Source organism: Prunus mume, linkage group LG8 (genome assembly GCF_029339155.1).
Source record: "Prunus mume cultivar Tortuosa linkage group LG8, ASM2933915v1, whole genome shotgun sequence".
Lineage (NCBI taxonomy): Eukaryota > Viridiplantae > Streptophyta > Magnoliopsida > Rosales > Rosaceae > Prunus > Prunus mume.
This window is the reverse complement of record NC_142705.1, coordinates 9,642,617-9,661,575: the sequence shown is the minus strand read 5'-3', so window position 1 is coordinate 9,661,575 and position 18,959 is coordinate 9,642,617. Positions and strand designations below refer to the sequence as shown.

Sequence of the window (18,959 nt, the reverse complement as noted above, 5' to 3'; positions counted from 1 at the left end):
ATGTGAAAACTTGTAGACAATTGGGGAGAGAGAGAGAGAGAGAGAGCACATCCCATTTCCATGGAGTTTATTCCTTTGATAAGCATTTTTAGCAAATCCAAACAAGAATGGAAAACAAAATGAACAACAAAAAGATCTGAAAAATCTCAGAATTACAAGCAATCCATACAAAGATGTTTTCTCTGATTGGGGTCAGCACCCTTGAGTTACCTTGACCTTTTGCCTTTTCCTTTGTGTTGCACTCCCATAACAAGAACAATCTGTAAATTTAATTTCCTTACTTTTTTTTAATATTCACAAGAGAACAAATTCTACGACTCATCCCGAAATCTTATGCTGTACCCCAAAAAAAAAAAAAAAAAAAAAAAGACCACCCTTTTTCTTTTCTTGTTTGTCTCTCTTTTTACAAGCTTGCTACTATTTTGCTGAAGAAGAGAGCGATTCCGGCATATAGTGACTGGCAGTTAACAGAATTTTGTAGTATTTCTGCAGCAGCCCCACTAAGAGTTGGGAACAAATGTCCCAACATACCCAAACCCAATGATATAGAAGGCCATTGCTTGGATGTAAAGGAAAAGGTAGAAGTAGTTTTTCCCAAAGGCGAAGTCATAAGTGCCACAGAAGAAGAGGTAACATCCAACAGCAAGCTCTAGCAAATGAAGTCTGTTAACATGTGAAAACACAAATGGAAAACCGACCTCAGGTATTATTGAACATCAAGGTCTTATTTTAGGGAGTAATACACAATTGAGTTCGCATAGGGAGTCCATGGGAGAATGCATACCTTTCTCCAATCCTGATTCGAGGTTTCCTGGGTAATTTTGCAGCTACTGTCAAAGTCTTGAGAGCATCTCCAAGTTTCTCAGTGACAATCCATTCATTCACTCGACTAGCCTCTAGCAGACCGATAATTGTAGCCTTCGTACGGTGTAGTGACATGACGTTCTCAAATAGGATCCAGAACACCAATAAGTGGAGTGACCTGCAAAATTGTAGAACAACATGAAAATGAAGAATGGAGAGAGCAGGGGCGCCAAATTACATGAATTTATTGCACAATAGCAAAAGCAAGATTAAGAAGCTAGTACACAGAATTGAACAAAAGACAAATACAAATCAAAATGGGAAAAAGAAGAACTTGAAAGGAAATTAGACCTTGGAGTGCCAACTGCATTGAGAAGAGTAATGATAGAAGGAATATAAATTCCTCCCCACTTTGGCACCACAACTTCAGGAACCAAAACTGTTGCCGGTAAGACAATGCAGTAAAAGACAAATGCGTTGATATGTGCTATGATCTTCCTGACGAAGAAGAAGCTGTAAATCACATGGACCTTCTTCCATAGTGATACTTTCTGCAGTAAACAGATGCAGATAAGGGTAAGTTATTTACTCATTTCCACTTCAACTCCTACAATTGGTTAAATTTGATGCAATGTACGAAAAAAGCTAACCTTGTTTCTTATAATTTCCATGACCATTTTCCTGAAAAGGTTAGCTGGACCACAAGACCATCTGTGCTGTTGGTAGCGGTAGGCCTTGAAAGTACTTGGCAATTCATTCTTCACCTGTTGCGAAAACAAAGTAAGGATTATGTCTGGAATTGGAAAGGCTCTACACTAAACATTGGTAATTAAAACGGCTATCCAAATAGATTAGACCGATGTTGCACTCGAAAGTGCAGGCATAATCAAAAGCTGATGATGAAATATAACTTGCAAATGTTTGAGAAACAATCAGTTCATCATAACTTCATGCCTTCAAGGGTCGACCGGATAAGACTGGTAACTTATGTGAATAATCAAATTTGTGACCTCTGCACATAGTTAGTGCCCATATAGACTCAAAATACAACTAGATCATGCACACTAGGACTCATTTTCTATATAATTTCGCTTTCCTATCGTGACTGTTTTTGAGACACAAATGAATCAGTCAGCTAAATATTCACAAATACATAAATGCAGGAAAAGGTACAAGCATGGGTCAACAGTGGTACCTTTATGCTACCAAGATACACAAATTTCCAGCCTTTGAGACTAGCTCGAACAGCCAGATCCATATCTTCCACTGTGGTTCTGTCCTTCCATCCTCCAGCCTCATTGATTGCAGCAATTCTCCATACACCAGCGGTCCCTATATCATCACACCAACAAAAGTTAAGCATACAATCTCAAACCCATTTTAGCCTAATTACTGTCATTTTATAACATAAAGACTACTAAAAGTACATATTTTTCCGACACTTGATATTGGCATAAGCTTTTGTCCAATATAAAATATTTTTATGGCACAATAATTGCTGTTAATTGGTAAATTACCATTGAATCCAAAGAAGGCATGAGTGGAGGAGCCCACTTCTTGCTCAACTGTGAAATGATAATCCAGTGACATTTCTTGCATTCTTGTCATCAAACACTCATTTGAGTTCACTGCAAAAACAGCCCAGAAAAGCAAATGCCAAGTCAGGAAAAGTAGAAGCTGAAATCTGCTTGACTTTCTTTATTGGTATAAATTACAATAAAGATATAGCAGAGAATTAGTTCAATTCTCTGTCACTTTTAGCAGGGTAGGCGGTGGCTAGGGTATAGTGAACAGAGGTACACCATTAATGTCACATGCTGCTGCCGGGTTGAGAAAGAAAAAGAATCCCATGTAAGACGGATTTACCCCTTACAGTGTCTTGCAATTTCCAGGTCCAAGCAGAACCTCTTACTTGTGCTCCAAATCTAGCACTTCCTATCTGGGAAACACTAGGCACATGGCAACATTCTTAGCAAAAAGAAGAGCTGCACACTAGGGCCCCCAAAAATTGTGTTCTGTTGTTGTAACTTCTATGCTATCCAAAATTTTTTTTAACAATGAAAGTATTCTAAACTATTCTAATGTACGAAAAGGGGATTCGTACTCGGGTGCAAGGCAAAAACTAATATTACTTTGCTAATGCACAAACTTACAAGTTTTATATTATATTTCAGTGGTTATTTCAACGGTCCATCCAATTCTTCGGCCGCAAAAGTTGATGCTTTAACTACCATAAATGAACCATGTTACAAGTTAATTATTTTCAACCTGTCATGTCTAATCTGCCCCAAAATGTGTCACATTAAAGCTTGGAGGTTATGTATGGGAAGGACTATCCAGCTAAGAGCTCTACTCTTTTCCATTTGTGACCACTGATGGCAGAACCCACCAACAAACAATAAATCAATTCAAGCACAAATGTATCAGACATCTTAAAACAGACAAAGGGATGGAAAATAACATCTGGGTTCTCTGGTCCTTTTGAAAACAGCACCAAATGCCATTGAATTTCACAATTGATTTTTCGTGTGGGTTGGTTTTAGAATACGGGCCCCAAGCAAAGAAAGCAGACAGAAAGGTCACACACATGGAAAAACCAGTGGTAGCCACGGCAATAGTAAAAGGCAGAAGGTGGGGCCCAGCTATTTCCTAGAAATCTTCTCAAACAAGCACAGACGCACCGACAGTTTTTTTATGGCAGAACTGTTTTTAGAATCCAACCAAAATAAAGTATACCAGATTAAATAACTAAACTAATTAAACCAGTGGACTTACCGAATTTCCAGCGAGTCTGAACGAGAGCAAGCTCAGGGTTGTGGACAAGGAAGGGAATGGTGCGGCAGAGAAAATCTGACTCAGGTTGGAAATCAGCGTCAAAGATGGCGACATAATCGCAGTGTTTAACGTAGCTGCGCTTCAAGCCTTCTTTGAGAGCCCCAGCTTTGTACCCATTTCTGTTGTCTCTTATCTCGTACTTGATGTTTATGCCTTTGCTTGCCCATCTTTGGCACTCTAGCTCCACCATGTCCTGCATTTTGATTACCATGCACAAAAATTAGCCCAAGCATAGAAAATTTTGAAAAAGGTAGTTAAAATTTTGGTGAAAGATTGAAGCTTTTTGGTTGTTTTCGAGTGTTGGGTTTTTGCTAGGAACCTTGACAGTTGAGTCTGTTGAATCATCAAGGACTTGAATGATGATCCTATCAGAAGGCCAAGATAGCCCACATGCAGCTCCTATTGAAAGCTGATAAACCTGCATTTTAATTATGAAACACAAATTTAATGCTATAATTTCACATAATTAACAGCTGATTAAGAATCAGAGAAGTTAAGGGAAAGATTATAAAAACCTCTCTTTCATTGTACATTGGGATTTGGACTAGAACCATGGGATAAGCTGAGTTTCCCAACTCAACATCATCTTTCATGGGCTCCCAATTGTATCTCTTATCTGGTTTTCGTCCAAAAAGCTTTATCAGAACAATGACAATGGCCATGTACAGCCTCTCAATGAAGAGCATAACCGACATGATCAAGCACAGCACAATTGTGATTCTTAGCAGAGGAACGATCAATGGGGCTCTGATCTTACTCCAAAGCACTCCCATTTGCATGGAAAAGTCATCTCTGGCACCTAAAAATGTATCTGGTATAAAGGTCGTCGTCGAAAGCCGTTCCATTGTGGACTATTTCTGTGATTTCTTCTCAAGAAAAACAGAACCAGAAACAGAGGAGAGGCAAATGGGATGAAGCAAGCAATGAAAAAGTGTAAAGATTGCTTTTTTCTGGTTTCCGAGAGAAATCCAAGAGACTAAAATGGATTCGGAAAGTTTTTTTCTGAAAAAAGCACGAGTATTTTCTTTTCTGTGGGTGATTTTGCAGGTCTGATACGCAAAAGACAATGGAGGAAGAGCTTAATTCAGTGGCTCAACCTCCACCACATTTGAGAAAACAAACACAAACTCAAATGCACAGAAAACACAGCACCTGAAGATTTGTATAAAAGCCTCACGAGAAGCTCCGTCTCTCTGTCTCCTTTTCCTAAAAATACAACCTTTCTGCTTCTGAAAACAAGGAAAACAGAAGCAGAACAGCGCATAAATGTACACAATGCGGCAACAGAAAAAAAAAACAGAAACAGAAACAGAAAGATAAAATGAGAGATCTAGCAAAGAGAGAATCAGAGAGCTAGCTGTAATGGAAGCTCTCTTTGAATTTTTTGAGGTGTTCTTGGCTTCTCTGTTTCTCTCTCTCTCCCTCTCTCTCCCTAATTTATAATGCTTTTAGCTCTCTCTCCTCACAAATAAGCCTCTAGTCCCAACTGTTGTGATGTTGCGGCTTGTAAAAATTCGCAACCATAAAGGTTCAAGGGATAAAAAGTAAACCAAGAAAAGGTTGACGGATAAAAAAAGAGAAGAAGAAAATATGCAATGTACCGGCGGTGAGATAACCGACAGCTGACGTCATATCACGGCTATGTGGCGCTATCAACTTTTACCAATTTTGTCACCTAACATTTATAATCATTAGACTTGTGGAGAAATTATAATTTTTTTTTAAAATTTTTTAAAAAAAAATTATTTACTAAATTTTGGTTAAAACGACTAAAAATACTATTTTAAGTCATCAATTTGAAGGTGGATATTCCAACCATGTTTCCTATGTTAAGATTGGATAACAATTTTGTTTTAAATCAACCAATTTTAATTTAAGTGAGCTTAAATTGATGTACAATTAGAAGATTTGAGAGCTTCTCTCTCTGTCCTCTCTTCTGCCCTATATTAGGGGGAGAGTGGAGCCACAAAATGCTCTTACGTAAAATAGAGAATAATTTAATGAGTCGGTGGATCATGTTTCTTGTGTTTAAATTCCGTATTTTGAGAAAGGGTATGAATTATAGCACACTCCATAGCTATCACCTACTTTGTACAATGTACATTTTTCTTATCAACGGCTACAATTCAAAAAGGTGTAACCCCTTTATTGTGTATTTAAATTTTCTATCAAAGAAACAAAAAATATATATGACATCCTCTTTTCTTTCTTTAAATAAGTGTTTTATAGCTCAAGTGGTTTTAAAAGTATTTGCTCATGCACTCGAAGTTCTGTGTTGAATTCTCTCTTTTCGAATTTTTGCATATATATCAAACTGTGATTCGCCTAAAGAATGAATATCCCCTTCCAAAGAAGGAGGCAAGCAGAATTGTAAAAGAAATGAGGAGGTTGTAAAATGGTACGCTAATGAGGTATTTACAAAAAGGCAAATAGAAAGCAAAAAGAAGATAAAGGAAGAAAGGACGGTGAGGTGTTGTAGTAGTCGGTCCAGGAATCATGTAATGACGGGAAAAGTATTGGTGTTGGTGTAGTCCACTGTCCATGTCCATGTCTATGGGACAGCTCAGATGGTTCCCGTGTTACGTGCTTTTTAGTGAGAAGTGAATAGAGCTGTAACATTGGACAAACTAGGCGTAATCAGAGTGTGGTTTCCTAGTTTTCCAACGAATTTGTACTTTGTAATGTTAGCTGATGCATTTGGTGTAAGGACTCCAAGGGCAAGCGTAGCAATTTAGACACCGGAGAGCATTCGAATAACATGCAAAAGTACAACTACGACTGCTTTTGAAGTCCTTACACCGAATGTGTCTAAATTGATATTTTGTAGATCAAAATAACAGTGGCACCGACATGTATGGTACACATGAAATTGTCTATTTTTATTTTTTATATTTATATTGGCCATGATTGTCATGAGGGAAATACGTTCGACAGAAAGTCTCAAATTCATAGATCTATGTACGAAACTTGACTTGAGCATAAAGCCTTAATTTATATATGGTTCAAAATAATATGTATAAAATAGAACAACTCTCGCTGAAAGTGATTAGTTTATGCGGGCATGCATTCCTATTCCTCTGGTATCATATATCAAGTGTACAATAAAAACATTTTCCAGAACATGCAAACTCTTTTGCCACCAGCAAAGTATGGTCAACCTGAAATTTTCTATATTTCTTTTGAGCATGTAGCATTTAAAAACAATCTATACTATATTTTGCAGTATGCATCACACTAGTTTTTATTTTTTTATTTTTTAAGGGGTGGAATATCGTTGACTAGGCTTTCTCTTATTTTATTTATTCACAACTAACCTTATTTCACAACATTTAAAAACAAAGTCTGAATTAATAGTCACCTACTCGTTGCTTGTTCAACTGAATACAAGCTTTGAGTTATCTAACTGTAATTGCCACACTAGTTTTTTTTTTTTTGGGAGAAATATCGTTGACTAGGCTTTTTGTTATTTTATTTATTTCACAACTAACCTTATTTGACAAGACTTAAAAAGAAAGTCTGAATTAATAGTCACCTATCTCTCCTTTTCTTCACCTAAAACTATTATGTTATTTTCAAAGCATATTCAATCTACAATCAATGGCATTAACATTTTAATATAACTAATCAACTTAATTTTCAATTTTAGAATGATCTTCTCTCATATATCACAGCTACAATGATCCCTAGTAAGGCTTTTGCTATTTTTTGTATGTATATTTCATAAATTCTTTAATAAATGGCTTTTATACACAAATAAAAGATATTCCATTGTTGGTAGTGCACTTGACTTGTTTCTTTTTAAAGACGCGTATTCCCCACTTGTTTGGGTTGTGTTTGTTGTCTCTCTCCCTTTCACATAACTCAACCACATTTGCAAAGGATTCACTAGTGTAGTGGTTTAGAGTAATTGCTACCCAAGCAAGATCCTAGGTTTGAGTCCTAACATCCGTATAGCATGTGTGAGTTCAATATATTATCGCTATTCTCAATAGGAAATGTCCTTAAAAAAAAAAAACTCAGTCACATTTTATTATTCTTTAATTTATATTTATTTATTTATTTTTAGGTACGAAAATATTTATTTATATTTGACAGGGGTTGGTGGGCTTGGACGCCCATAGGGAACATAGAAATGATATCCCATCCACCATTTCCATTGCCTAAAAAACTTGATATATTGGTGTTGTGCACCTTGTTTGTTGTACTCATGAAGCTCTCAATCTCATTCCTTCATAGTTCAAAACCTAAATGTGGAAAGTATCTACGTCTATGTTGATCTAGACACCCTAACCTATTTCACTCATCTCATACCCATTTTGAATTTGACTCCTAATATTTAAAAACAAAGAAAGGAAAAAAAAAAAAAATTTAAAAAAAAACTTCATTGTGTGGGCATTTTTGGCTATAATATATATATATATTATATATTTTGGCTTATAGTTGAAATTTGCCACCATTAATCACAATAAGGACAACTTGTTCCACTAGAGATGTGGCAATCTTAACAATGTTTTTATTCTTTCTTCATTGTCTTAGTTACAATGATTATGAGATTACTTGTTTTAGTATGAAACTAAGACAAATGTTGAACTTTGAAAGCAACCAAAATGTGTACTTCACAATAAAATAATTTCGTATCTCTTTTACCTTTCATTTCGCAGCAAAAACTGCTTATCCAAGCTCATTCTTTGTCGAGAATTTCATTAATAAACTCATTTTAAGATGATATAATATACAAAAATCCTTACAGAGTTTATTTAGAATGAAAAATCCAAAACTACCCACTTTTTATTTTCTAATTTATTCTGATAAATAAATAAAAAAGTTTCATTTTTCGTCTCCATTATTGATTTTTAAAATGATTAATTGTAGCTCTTTTGGTGGTTTGTTTTGGCCCCAAAGTTTTAAGCATTAGAATAAGAAAAGTGTCTTCAAAGTAGCTAAGGCCAGAACACGAGTGGCTGAAAGATTAAATTAGTGCATATCTTTTTTTGAGTTGATTTTGAGATCTGCTCTTTGGATCCTTTTAATTACCTTTTTACATGCTTTATGGCTAATCATTTTAATTATCATTTCTAAGCCAGCTGAGATTCCAATTGCTGATGCTGCTAATCATTTCCGCCATAATATTATGAGACGGATGGGCGTATCCAAGTATACAGATATAGGTGATTTTGTTTGTTAACTTACATCATGCATCTTAATACGAATTCACTCAACTAATGATTCAAATTTATAATCCGATAATATAACATGATAAATTGTCTAGCAATGAGTATATTACTTGAACATTATAACGTGTTACGTTGACAAACGGACCATATCATAATTTCATACCATCGACTAACAATAGAAAATTACTCATTTGCGCTAATGCATCCAATTCAAACACGCAGTTAATACTTGTAAAACATAACTGTAAGTACATTTATAAAATACAAACAAGTATGCTATGGTCATGCGTCGGTAATCTTACAAACATAGAACACATGGAACCGACAATGGTTACCATTGGAAACGTTAGAACTTCCTTTTTCTCCAGCACGATAAGAGGCATAGAGAATTATCCTTTTAACCAAAGGCATGATTCGTTTTCAGCAACCAGCCATCAAATCATCTCTTCAACTCAAGCCCTGCGCTGTCATCCATTTTGTGTTCTGTCTGTGTTGGAAAATAAATTTCATCTTGATGGTTTTCTTAATCTTCAATAATAAGTTCAAATGATTGTACCATTTTGGTGACAGATCCACAGCATCTCTAAACATGTGTTAATCCATGACTCGCAGTCAAGAAAATCTCGCACTACTTCCACAATTTTAAAATCTTTTTAAAACACATTTGGAGGTTTAATTTTCTATGAATTCATACAAATTTTTTATTATTTATAATTAATAAGAAAAACATTAGTAATTATTGATCAAACATAACAAAATACAAAATAGCCATAATGCCGAATATAGGTACAATATTTCAGTGACCAAACACAATAAAATATTGATTTGATATAAAGAGAATTACACATAAACAAGAAATGACGTATCCATGCGAATCTTATATATATGTAAAAAACAGATTGGGTAGGTTGGAGAGTGTTTTGGCAGGTTTTTGGCTATTAATTAACAAGCCGCTAATAACAAGTTTCGTAATTAAGGAATACTTATATAATATGATCAACGATCATATTCCGTTACCAAACAGAATTAGGGAATAAAACATTTGTATGAAAAGACTATAATGTGACATTATTCTTTAATTAAAATTTAATGTTCAACAAGTTGTAATGCTTCACCAACCTGTTCTTAATAATATTAGAATTATGAGACGTGCACGTTTGTGATGTGAGGGTCACCATTTGGATAGGTAATTAAGTTTGAACCAATTAGTTCAATTTAGGTTCACACATAATTGATCTCATGTCGTAGGGGGGACCGCGAAACGTTCAAAACATAAGTTAGATAGCCGTCATGGTGTGACAGTTTAGTTCGTTTCATGTGATTGTTGGTGGACTTGGATTATAATTATGTTACTGATCAAACGTAGCTTCATGTATTCTTTATCACAATGGTTAGAAACAAGGCAGGAACTGAAAGGACTTGGAAAGCACAAACTGGCCTGTCGAAAAAAACAGAAATGGGACCAGAATTCTTCATAAAAAAGATAACCATCGACATTTCTACAATATTTGGAAGTGATTTTGGGATGCACATCTCATCCCGTGCTTCTTCATATACTCATTTTAAATGAAATTTAAGAGATTTCTTGGGAGTGACTTTTAAAACCTCCATAATAATGGTTATTAGCCTATTTATCAAGGTTGTTTTATTCTGGGTCCCAAAACAAGTGTTTAGAGCCCATCACGCTCTTTCAAAAAAGGACCCAACCCAACTGAATTCTGAAGTTTGAACAAACACACCCAATGGTCAATCGGCAACTTGGATTTGAAATGTCCAAAACAAGTGTTTAGAGCCCATCACGCCCTTTCAAATAAGGACACAACCCAACTGAATTCTGAAGTTTGAACAAACACACCCAATGATCAATCGGCAACTTGAATTTGTAAGCATTTCACACAGTTTTAAAATCCATAGCATCGTGCAGGATACCATTACTAGTTTTAAATCTAAAGGTTTTTTTAGCATTTCATACAGTTTTAAAACCTATAGTATCACGCGGGGTACCATTGCTAGTTTTAAATATAAAGCTCAAAAACCCAGAAAATATTCAAAAGCCCCAAATTGAAAATCTTTAGGGTTGGAATTAGTTAAGTTTAAATCCTGAAATTAGTTTTATAACGGAACTAAATTACCACATGTAGTGAGCAGTTTAGTTCCATCATTTCTCCTAAGCGAAAGTTTGGGATAAAACATCATTATACATGGTGATAACTAACAAAAGCAAACATGTGGGAGGATAAAACATTACATAATAATACATGATGATTACTAATAAAATGCCCAAGTACAAAGATTAAATAAAACTAAAATAAGCAATTGGGTGAAACTTATGGCGGTTTTCCGAGTAATTTGCTTCGATTTAGGCGGATTCCGGCGGCTTAACTACCTAAAGTGGGGCACTAAGTAATGTAACATGCATTAGGCAACAAGAAGTGCAAGTTTTTTAGGAAGTGGTTTACAAACTTATATCGAAACATAAGTACAAAAAAGATGCACAAAATCAAAGTTACATAAATTTAGAGACCAAATTTAAACACAGCATACATGATTTTTCTTTTTTGGTCAACAAAACCACATCACTTCTTCTGGTGGGAGTTAGAAATCAACTAAGTTTCGAGGTGGTTGTGAGGAGGAACAACCTCAACCCTAGCAACCCCCTCCCTGTTCTCAGCAGCCTTAGCCACCTCAACCTTCCCCACCACCAACCCCGCAACGTCAGCATCCTCCCCCTTCACAATCCTCTCCTCCGCCACCTCGTCCACGTAGTTCGGGTCCCCCTCATCAATAGCCGGTGGGACCGGGTCCATCTCATTCTCCGCCACGTCATCAGGCCCCTCCCACGTGTACTTGCCGCCGTGGCCGGACTTCGGGGGCGGCTGCCCGATCCCAGTCCCGTCTCTCGGGTGGCGCTCGAGGCGCTGCACGCCTTTGTCGACGAGCTTCTTCTCGATGTACTTGATTGTGTCGACGTTGTGGGTGTGGAGCTCCGTCTTCTCCGCTCTCTTTTGACCCTCCTCGTCGTGGCTCACCGCTCGGATCGTCACCGTGTCTTTCTTGGCGTCGATGGGCTTCATTTGTGTTTTTTGCACTCTACGTGTTCGTCGTTTGCAATGGAGGAGACCCACCTGTCTGTGTTTGATATATAAGATATGAGATAGGCACAGAGAGAGAGAGAGAGAGAGAGAGAGAGTACTAGAAGGTACTGGAAAGGTATTGGGCGTTTGGAAAAGGTGTCTCTAGGAGCTTCTGCCGTGTGGTGATATGGCAGATTCCCACGTTTTGTTCTGGTAAATCTGAGAAGGTTCTGCATGGATATTATTATTAAAGGTAAAATTCTGGACTTCTGTGTGTGATGGATGGTTCTTCATGCAATTTGTACAAGCCCAAATTATTCAAAAGACTGCAACTTGGGCCTATTTCTAATAAATCTTTGACCCAAATCAATAAAGTGGATACCCAAATAGCCAGAAGACCTAGTTGAATTGAATGTATACGTAAAAGAAGAGTGTTGCCAAGATTTCGCTTGTTCGTGTCATATCATCATTCCAAGTGATGTTTTTTTTGTTTTGCAAAACTTATAATTGTTCTTCATTATTTGATTTGAGCTACAAACCATTTGTGCCGAACTTAACTATGTCCTATTGAATTTGAACCACAAATATTCTAGCAAAAATCAAGATATCAACGATCCATATTCACAATGACAACGGAAATATTCTCTATGTTACATGAGAACAAGAGAGCATTTCTCATCATCCCTCTCTTGTGCTGGTCCAGTTATTTGCTTTGATGATAAATGAAGAGTTATTGTAATGAGAACTGTATGCAAGAGTTGCAAGTCCCCAGCGACACCATTAACATTTCTTTGAATATCTTTGACCCCTTGTATTGTATTACAAAACGACGTTAACTGCTTGACCAAAAAAAAAAAAACGACGTTAACTGTGTCCCAGGCAGAAAACTAGCAAAGAACCTAGTAAAGAATTTGAAGGGTGTTCTTTTCAGTTTCCAATAAAATGAACCTTGGAAGTTGGAACACAGAAGTTGATGAGAGTCTAGCTGCCTTTCTTGCTCTACTATAAATTGGCGATGTGTTTACTCAGCACAAGTTTTAGAGCACTGAATAGTTTGAATTATGGCTGAAAAGAACCTCAGAAACAAGCTTGTTTGACATGACAGTGATTATGATGATGATGATGAAAATAGTGCTTCATGTGACAGTGATGAAAGCGACTGTGGGCTTTCACTCTCTTCTTCATTGTTGGTGCAGTCTTTAAAAGACCTTTTGTTGAAGAGTTCATGCAGTTCTGCCTCGAAAGATTTGATTTGAAGTTGGAATTTGGAGCTCTGCCCAAGAGTCTGTGTTTGTTTGAATATACTTAACATCTTCAAAAAGTTGATTTTTTTAATTTTTTTTACATTTTGATAATGTTTTTCTTCTTCTTCTGAATGATTGCCAGGAAAAAATGTTGATGGTGTCTTGGGTTGTTTCATGGGTAGGCTGAGAAAGAACCTGTTGTTTGTCTGGGTAAGTTGAAACAGTTCGAGCAAAATATTTACATCAGTGAGAGCCATATAGACAGCACAATTTTACTTTTTTTTTTTTTTTCCTCAATAGGATCGATATGAATGCACTGATTCTGGGTTCAAGTCGCTGGAGAATAAAAGGAAGCCTCTGTTTTTCAAAGAACTGGGAAATTTGTGGAAGCATTTTGATGGGAAGTATTCTGAATCAGACACACTGTTTATTGATGATCAACCTTACAAGGGCCTTCTCAATCCTGTAATTTCATCACAACTCTGCCTCTTCTCTTTTTTATTGTGGTTTTTTTTTATCTTTCAATAATCTTTTAATGTTTTTCTTTGATTCATGTGAACAGCCTTACACAGGAATATTTTTGGAGTCATATAATGATGACAAGGCATTAGGTAATGTCGGAGAGAAATATGGTGCATGTAAAAGTTAATTTCTATTAGTTACTTGATCTAAAAGCTGCTTTTTAATTTTTGGCTTTTCACCTGTGTTAGGCCTCCTCCAACAAAAAATGTATTTGATGCCCCTTTTTACCAAACTTAAGCGGACAAAATGGTCATGAAAAATGTGCATTTAATATTGGCCCGTTTTACCAAACTTTCCCATGAAAAAAGGAAAGTAAAACTCAAGGGGGGAGTAGGGTTATATTTCCCCCTTTATTTTCCTTTGCGTTAAGCAACTATTTTTCATGCCTGAATTTACCAACCATGTGAAAGCAATTGATTTTCCATCCCGAAGCCTTCATTTCCATGAATCAAACACAACCTTCGGGTACTTTGTAATGCTTAAGTTGGTAAGCCATATATGCAAAACTCTCTTTATCAGTATTTTCAAACTCACTTATTATATCTTCCATTTTTCAGATTAGGCCAGTGAATTTGGGCTCTTCAAACCATTTATTTTTATAAAAATATTGGGTGTTGTGTTTTTGTAGTACAAACCTGCAATTGAAGTAATAGTTATTTCCAATATTTACTTTTTTGATAATCAGATAAGTTTGTGATTAAAGCCATGGAAGTTTGAGGGGTTAAAGTAAATACTTTTACCTTTAGGAGATATAAAGTAGTTGTCGAGCTCAATAAATATATCGATTCATAACTCCATAATCATTGTGGAGTATTTTTACTCACCACATTAATCAAAGGTATATATGATCACTACTATCCTTAAAGAATGACACTTATCTCATAGTTAATCTTGGTTAACTTTGTGAATAAATAAAAAAAATTGAAAAAGGGCCAACATCATAGCACACTCCGCCATTTTCCTCCTTTCCCTCTTCCTTTTATTTCTTATTTCTTTTATTTTTTTTATTTCCTCCTCGTTTTCCCTGACCCTTCTATCTCTCCCTCAATGTACAGTAAACAACCACCATTTTTTTCCCCTTAAAAACAACCACCACTTTTCTTGAGAGGGCAGTGTCATTGTGTGTCTCTAAATCCAATTTGGAATTATTGTCATTATTGGTATTGTTAGGGCTAAACAACATCATCCCTTCAAACATTGAATCCATGTCATCTTCCTCCATATGATTTGGCTGCCCCTATACTCAAAACCAAAACCAAAATTTTATGTTGATGCTCAAAAATGATTCAGCACTTCTGAGCCCAACTTAGTGATGTTATCGCTTTCGACCTCTTCTAAGCTTCAGTAAAGTGATCTATCTGCAAGACAAAGAAAATGCTCAGTAAGCCCTTTGGCATCGGTGTGTTACTAGCCAAAGGCTCTCTGATGCTTAATTTAGAATAAGTATGGAGTGAGTAATAATCTGGACAGAGTAATGGCAGATTTGCAGAATGTCACAGTTACCTCCTTTTTGGGACTTGTGCCCACTTTTATAGATCTTGGGATGTGTGCATCTTATGTGAAATTTCGATGTGCGACTATGGATATTGTATGTGGTGGCTCCACGTGTTCTAGCATGAAATAATAGATAAATGGGTCTCTTGCATTGCGTTTGGCAATCGGGGGTGCCGAATACTCTTCCTACTGATGGTACCTATGGGGCACAGTTAGTCGACTATCTCGTCGGTTCTTTCCATGGGCCCTTATTTTCCACCTGTGATCTTCTTATTGGCCAATTAGATACGGTGTAAACATATTCCAAATCCAATATACCACCAAATTATGAATCAATCAAAATCTAACAAAAGAAAATAAGGAATTGCTTGCTCTTAGGCTTACTTCCAATTTCAAAGCTCAAAGCTTGCCTCTTTGATTTTTGATTGGTGTGGCTAGTTGGTTACTAGTACTAGTGCGCTATAGAAGAAGAGATTTTGAGATGGATGAGGCAGGCACCATCAACTTAGCTGGATTTCTTAAGATTTGTGAGCAGAGTGACTTTAATGGAGAGAGAAAGAGAGAGAGAATAAAAATAAAAGGAATAGGGAAAGAAGGAAAAAGGGGGAGTGTGTTGTGATGTGGGGCTTTTCGATTTTTTCAATTTATTCTCACATAAAGTTAACTAAGGTTAATTATGGGACAAGTGTCACCCTTTAAGGGTGGTGGTGAATACACACCTTTGGTTAATGTTGTGAGCAAAAATACTCCTAATCATGAAGCTTGGAATGCCACCTGTTCAATAGTTATGAAAAAGACTTAAAAAGTGGTCAACAACTAATAAAGGCTCTCATAAATCTCATCTAATGTATATCAACTACTGCGGTGGGGGAGAAAGCAAAAGACATGTCCCCGTGCTATGTTTGAATATCGCTTGTATAAAAAAAAAAATTAAATAAATAAAATTGTTTTTTCTAAAAGCATTTCAACCGTTAGATGATAAATAAATTTATTCTTTCTTTCAAGTATTTCCTTAATCTTTAAGGAAGTGTGTCGAAATTTATGTTGTTTGTGTGTCCTCCGATCCAGATATATACATATTTTTGTCTTTCTATGGTGCATGCATGCCAAAGATGTCAGAAAAGTTGAAGAGCAAAGTTGAATGTTCTGGTAACAATAGTAGTGAAGCCAAAGACTGTGGCCTCCCTTTGGAGAAACTGAACCTTGGTCCGAGGAAGAAGCTTCTTATTCTTGGTGTAGGAGGATTGCTCTGTCATAGGGTATACCGCTGTGAAAAATCCAGCATACCAAAATTCCGCTGTCCAGATGCTGCATATGGAAACTTTTACGGTATTAAAATTCTTGTACATATTTTTCTTCTTATTTTTTAAGTTTGTAGGAAGTTCAACTTTTGCTCATGAAGACCTCTTCATTTTTCTCTATCTTTTTCACAGTGTACAAGAGGCCTTACTGTGAAGATTTTATGAAATTTTGCTTGGAAAGATTTGAAGTAGGAATATGGTCTTCTGCAAGGGAGTGTGTAACTCTTACCCCACTTTTCCCATTTCGATTTAAAATGAATCGTTTTGCATCATGCTTTAATTTCCCAAATTGGAGTGGTTTATTTGTTTCTGGTGTTTTTGTGACAGGTGGTACATGGACAGCGCCTTGGATTGTGTAATGAAGGGATTGAGGAGAAAAGTGGTATTTGCTTGGGTGAGTACATATCATGCTCTTGTTCTTTTAATGCTTTTATTCATTTCCAGAATAATATATTGGTAATTTGTTCAAAGTTTTGAGGTGTTTTTTTTTTTTTTTTTTTGAGGTTCTTTTCTATTGAGAGCTATGATAATATAATAAACTCACACACACTACACTAGTACGTCCTTTGCGGGTTTCTGAGATTTTTATGTGTGATGTTCTGACTTCTTTTTTTTTTTTTTTGGTGTGGGGTAAGGATCAAGCTGAATGTACTGATTCTGGGTTCAAGGCCTTGGAGAAGAGAGACAAGCCTATCTTACTGAAGGAGTTGAAGAAAATATGGGAAAACAAGGGTTCCAAAGCCACCCTTCCATCTTGGATTGTGCAATATTCTTCAACGAACACACTATTAATAACAACTCCTTACAAGGCTCTGCTAAACCCTGTAATTTATGTTATTCTTAGTGCTGTTTTCTGATGAACATCTCATCTCATCTCATCTCATCAGATTGTTTTATGTTTAATTCTTGGATTTGTTTTCTCTGCAGCCTCACACATCCATTTGTCCTGCTGAATACAAAGTTGACCAAGTTGATGACATGGCTTTAGGTTTGTAGAATTTAATTGTCTTGAGAAAAATTGCTTTTCTCATTTAATCACTGGGATTACCTTTTAATTGTGTCATTAGGCCCTAAGGGTGAGTTGAGGCTTTACTTGGAAGGACTGGCAGATGCAGATGATGTTACTTCTTATGTTGAAGAGCATCCAATTGGCCAGCCTGCAATAACTAGTGCTCATGCTGATTGGGATTTCTATTCAAATATTATCAGTCATTTTCAGAAGGATTGAGTTGTTGCAGAAAAAAAGAAGGAAAAAAAACTCCGTTGTTATGAAGCTGAAGTGGTTTAAGTGCTTTTGTTGTCCAGGGATTTGTTGGATATGTTGTGCTTTTAACTAAAATCTTGGCCTTTTTAGCAGCAGCAGTGTCTCTTTCGCATTTGCATATCATTATACCGCTACGAAAGAGAAAGAGCCAATATACCAAGCTTTCGCTATGTTGATGCATCATATGGAAGCTTTCATGGTATCAAACAATTTGTTTTTCTTCTAACTTGTTAGCAAATTAGAATTTTGTTCCTCACTGAAAATCTATTTTTTTAATTTTTTATATACATATTTTATTCATATTTTAATCAATTTAAAATTAACAAAAATTAACAAATGTGGGACCCACAATGCCACATAAGCAACTATCAGAGAGATCTAACAGAAACCTTAATAGCGGAACCACATTGTAACAAATTTAAAAGTCCGATGTATGTTATTGTAAAAATTGAGAAGGTAGGAACTAACATATCTTAAAATTGTAACAACAGGGTACTAACCAAACATGGGAATGAGATAAAATGACATTTCATGATCCTCATTTCTCAATGTTTCCAAACATGGGAATGAATATTCTCCATTCCCATCTCATGAGAAGTTCAATCTGCGAACCAAACGGGCCATATGATACATACATTAAGTAACAAATTTCACTCTTCAAATCGTCACATAGGTAAATAAAGTACAATTTAAAGTGTTTAGTTTGCTTTGCTACTGCTAGTGAATTGACAATTAGATAAGTTTGTGATTTTTTAAAATAAGGGATAGTATATTATTGATGAACAAACAAAAGTAGAAAGTAATTATGTGCCGAATATGGGTAAATCTTCTCCAGTGATCAAACACAACAACTTGTTGAATTTATCTGGAGACAATCACGTGCAACCAAAACAATGACTAAATCCCCAATCTAGCAACCAGAAGCACATGTACTCAGACCTACAATACAAATCTATTGTGCAATCCGTATCGAAAGCCAAAAGCTAAAAAGACATAAATATCTTAAATAGAAAACAAATCACAGCAAACTCCTAAAGAGTTTCTAAAAATTATTAGTCTAAAACAAAACAAAGAAACAAGACCACTGCTGCACATCTTTAAGGCAATCCAAAGAAAATCATAGCGGCATACCGGCTAAACTCATAGTCCCACACTGGCTAAACCCGAACCTAATGCAACCAAACATCTTCCCCTCTTAAGAGCTCCAAACTATGTCGAAGGGAGCCAACTCCTTGTGTACGTGGGCC

At 36.1% G+C, this 18,959-nt stretch overlaps 3 protein-coding genes and 1 pseudogene across 3 annotated transcripts; 2 read left to right on the top strand and 2 right to left on the bottom strand.

Annotated features, from left to right (window-relative positions):
* Positions 1–41: 41 nt before the first annotated feature.
* On the bottom strand, positions 42–5,164 carry ATCSLA09 (Nucleotide-diphospho-sugar transferases superfamily protein). The gene is made up of 9 exons (XM_008243090.3): positions 4,155–5,164; positions 3,959–4,057; positions 3,580–3,832; positions 2,322–2,432; positions 2,000–2,136; positions 1,455–1,568; positions 1,156–1,355; positions 785–982; positions 42–663 (listed from the first exon to the last, which is right to left on the bottom strand). The coding sequence occupies exons 1-9, from the start codon at positions 4,482–4,484 to the stop codon at positions 501–503; spliced, it is 1,605 nt and encodes a 534-aa protein (XP_008241312.1). The 5' UTR covers positions 4,485–5,164; the 3' UTR covers positions 42–500.
* A 6,067-nt stretch (positions 5,165–11,231) lies between these two features.
* Positions 11,232–12,003, bottom strand: LOC103339746 (plant/protein). Its single transcript, XM_008243091.2, has one exon. The coding sequence runs from the start codon at positions 11,885–11,887 to the stop codon at positions 11,420–11,422; it is 468 nt and encodes a 155-aa protein (XP_008241313.1). The 5' UTR covers positions 11,888–12,003; the 3' UTR covers positions 11,232–11,419.
* Positions 12,004–12,609: 606 nt separating this feature from the next.
* LOC148914679 (uncharacterized) lies at positions 12,610–13,780 on the top strand (annotated as a pseudogene).
* A 2,343-nt stretch (positions 13,781–16,123) lies between these two features.
* On the top strand, positions 16,124–17,950 carry LOC103339858 (uncharacterized). Its single transcript, XM_008243212.3, has 6 exons — positions 16,124–16,476; positions 16,581–16,662; positions 16,776–16,842; positions 17,084–17,272; positions 17,376–17,436; positions 17,516–17,950. Exons 1-6 carry the CDS (start codon positions 16,251–16,253, stop codon positions 17,674–17,676), a joined length of 786 nt encoding a protein of 261 aa, XP_008241434.2. The 5' UTR covers positions 16,124–16,250; the 3' UTR covers positions 17,677–17,950.
* The last annotated feature ends 1,009 nt before the right edge of the window (positions 17,951–18,959 follow it).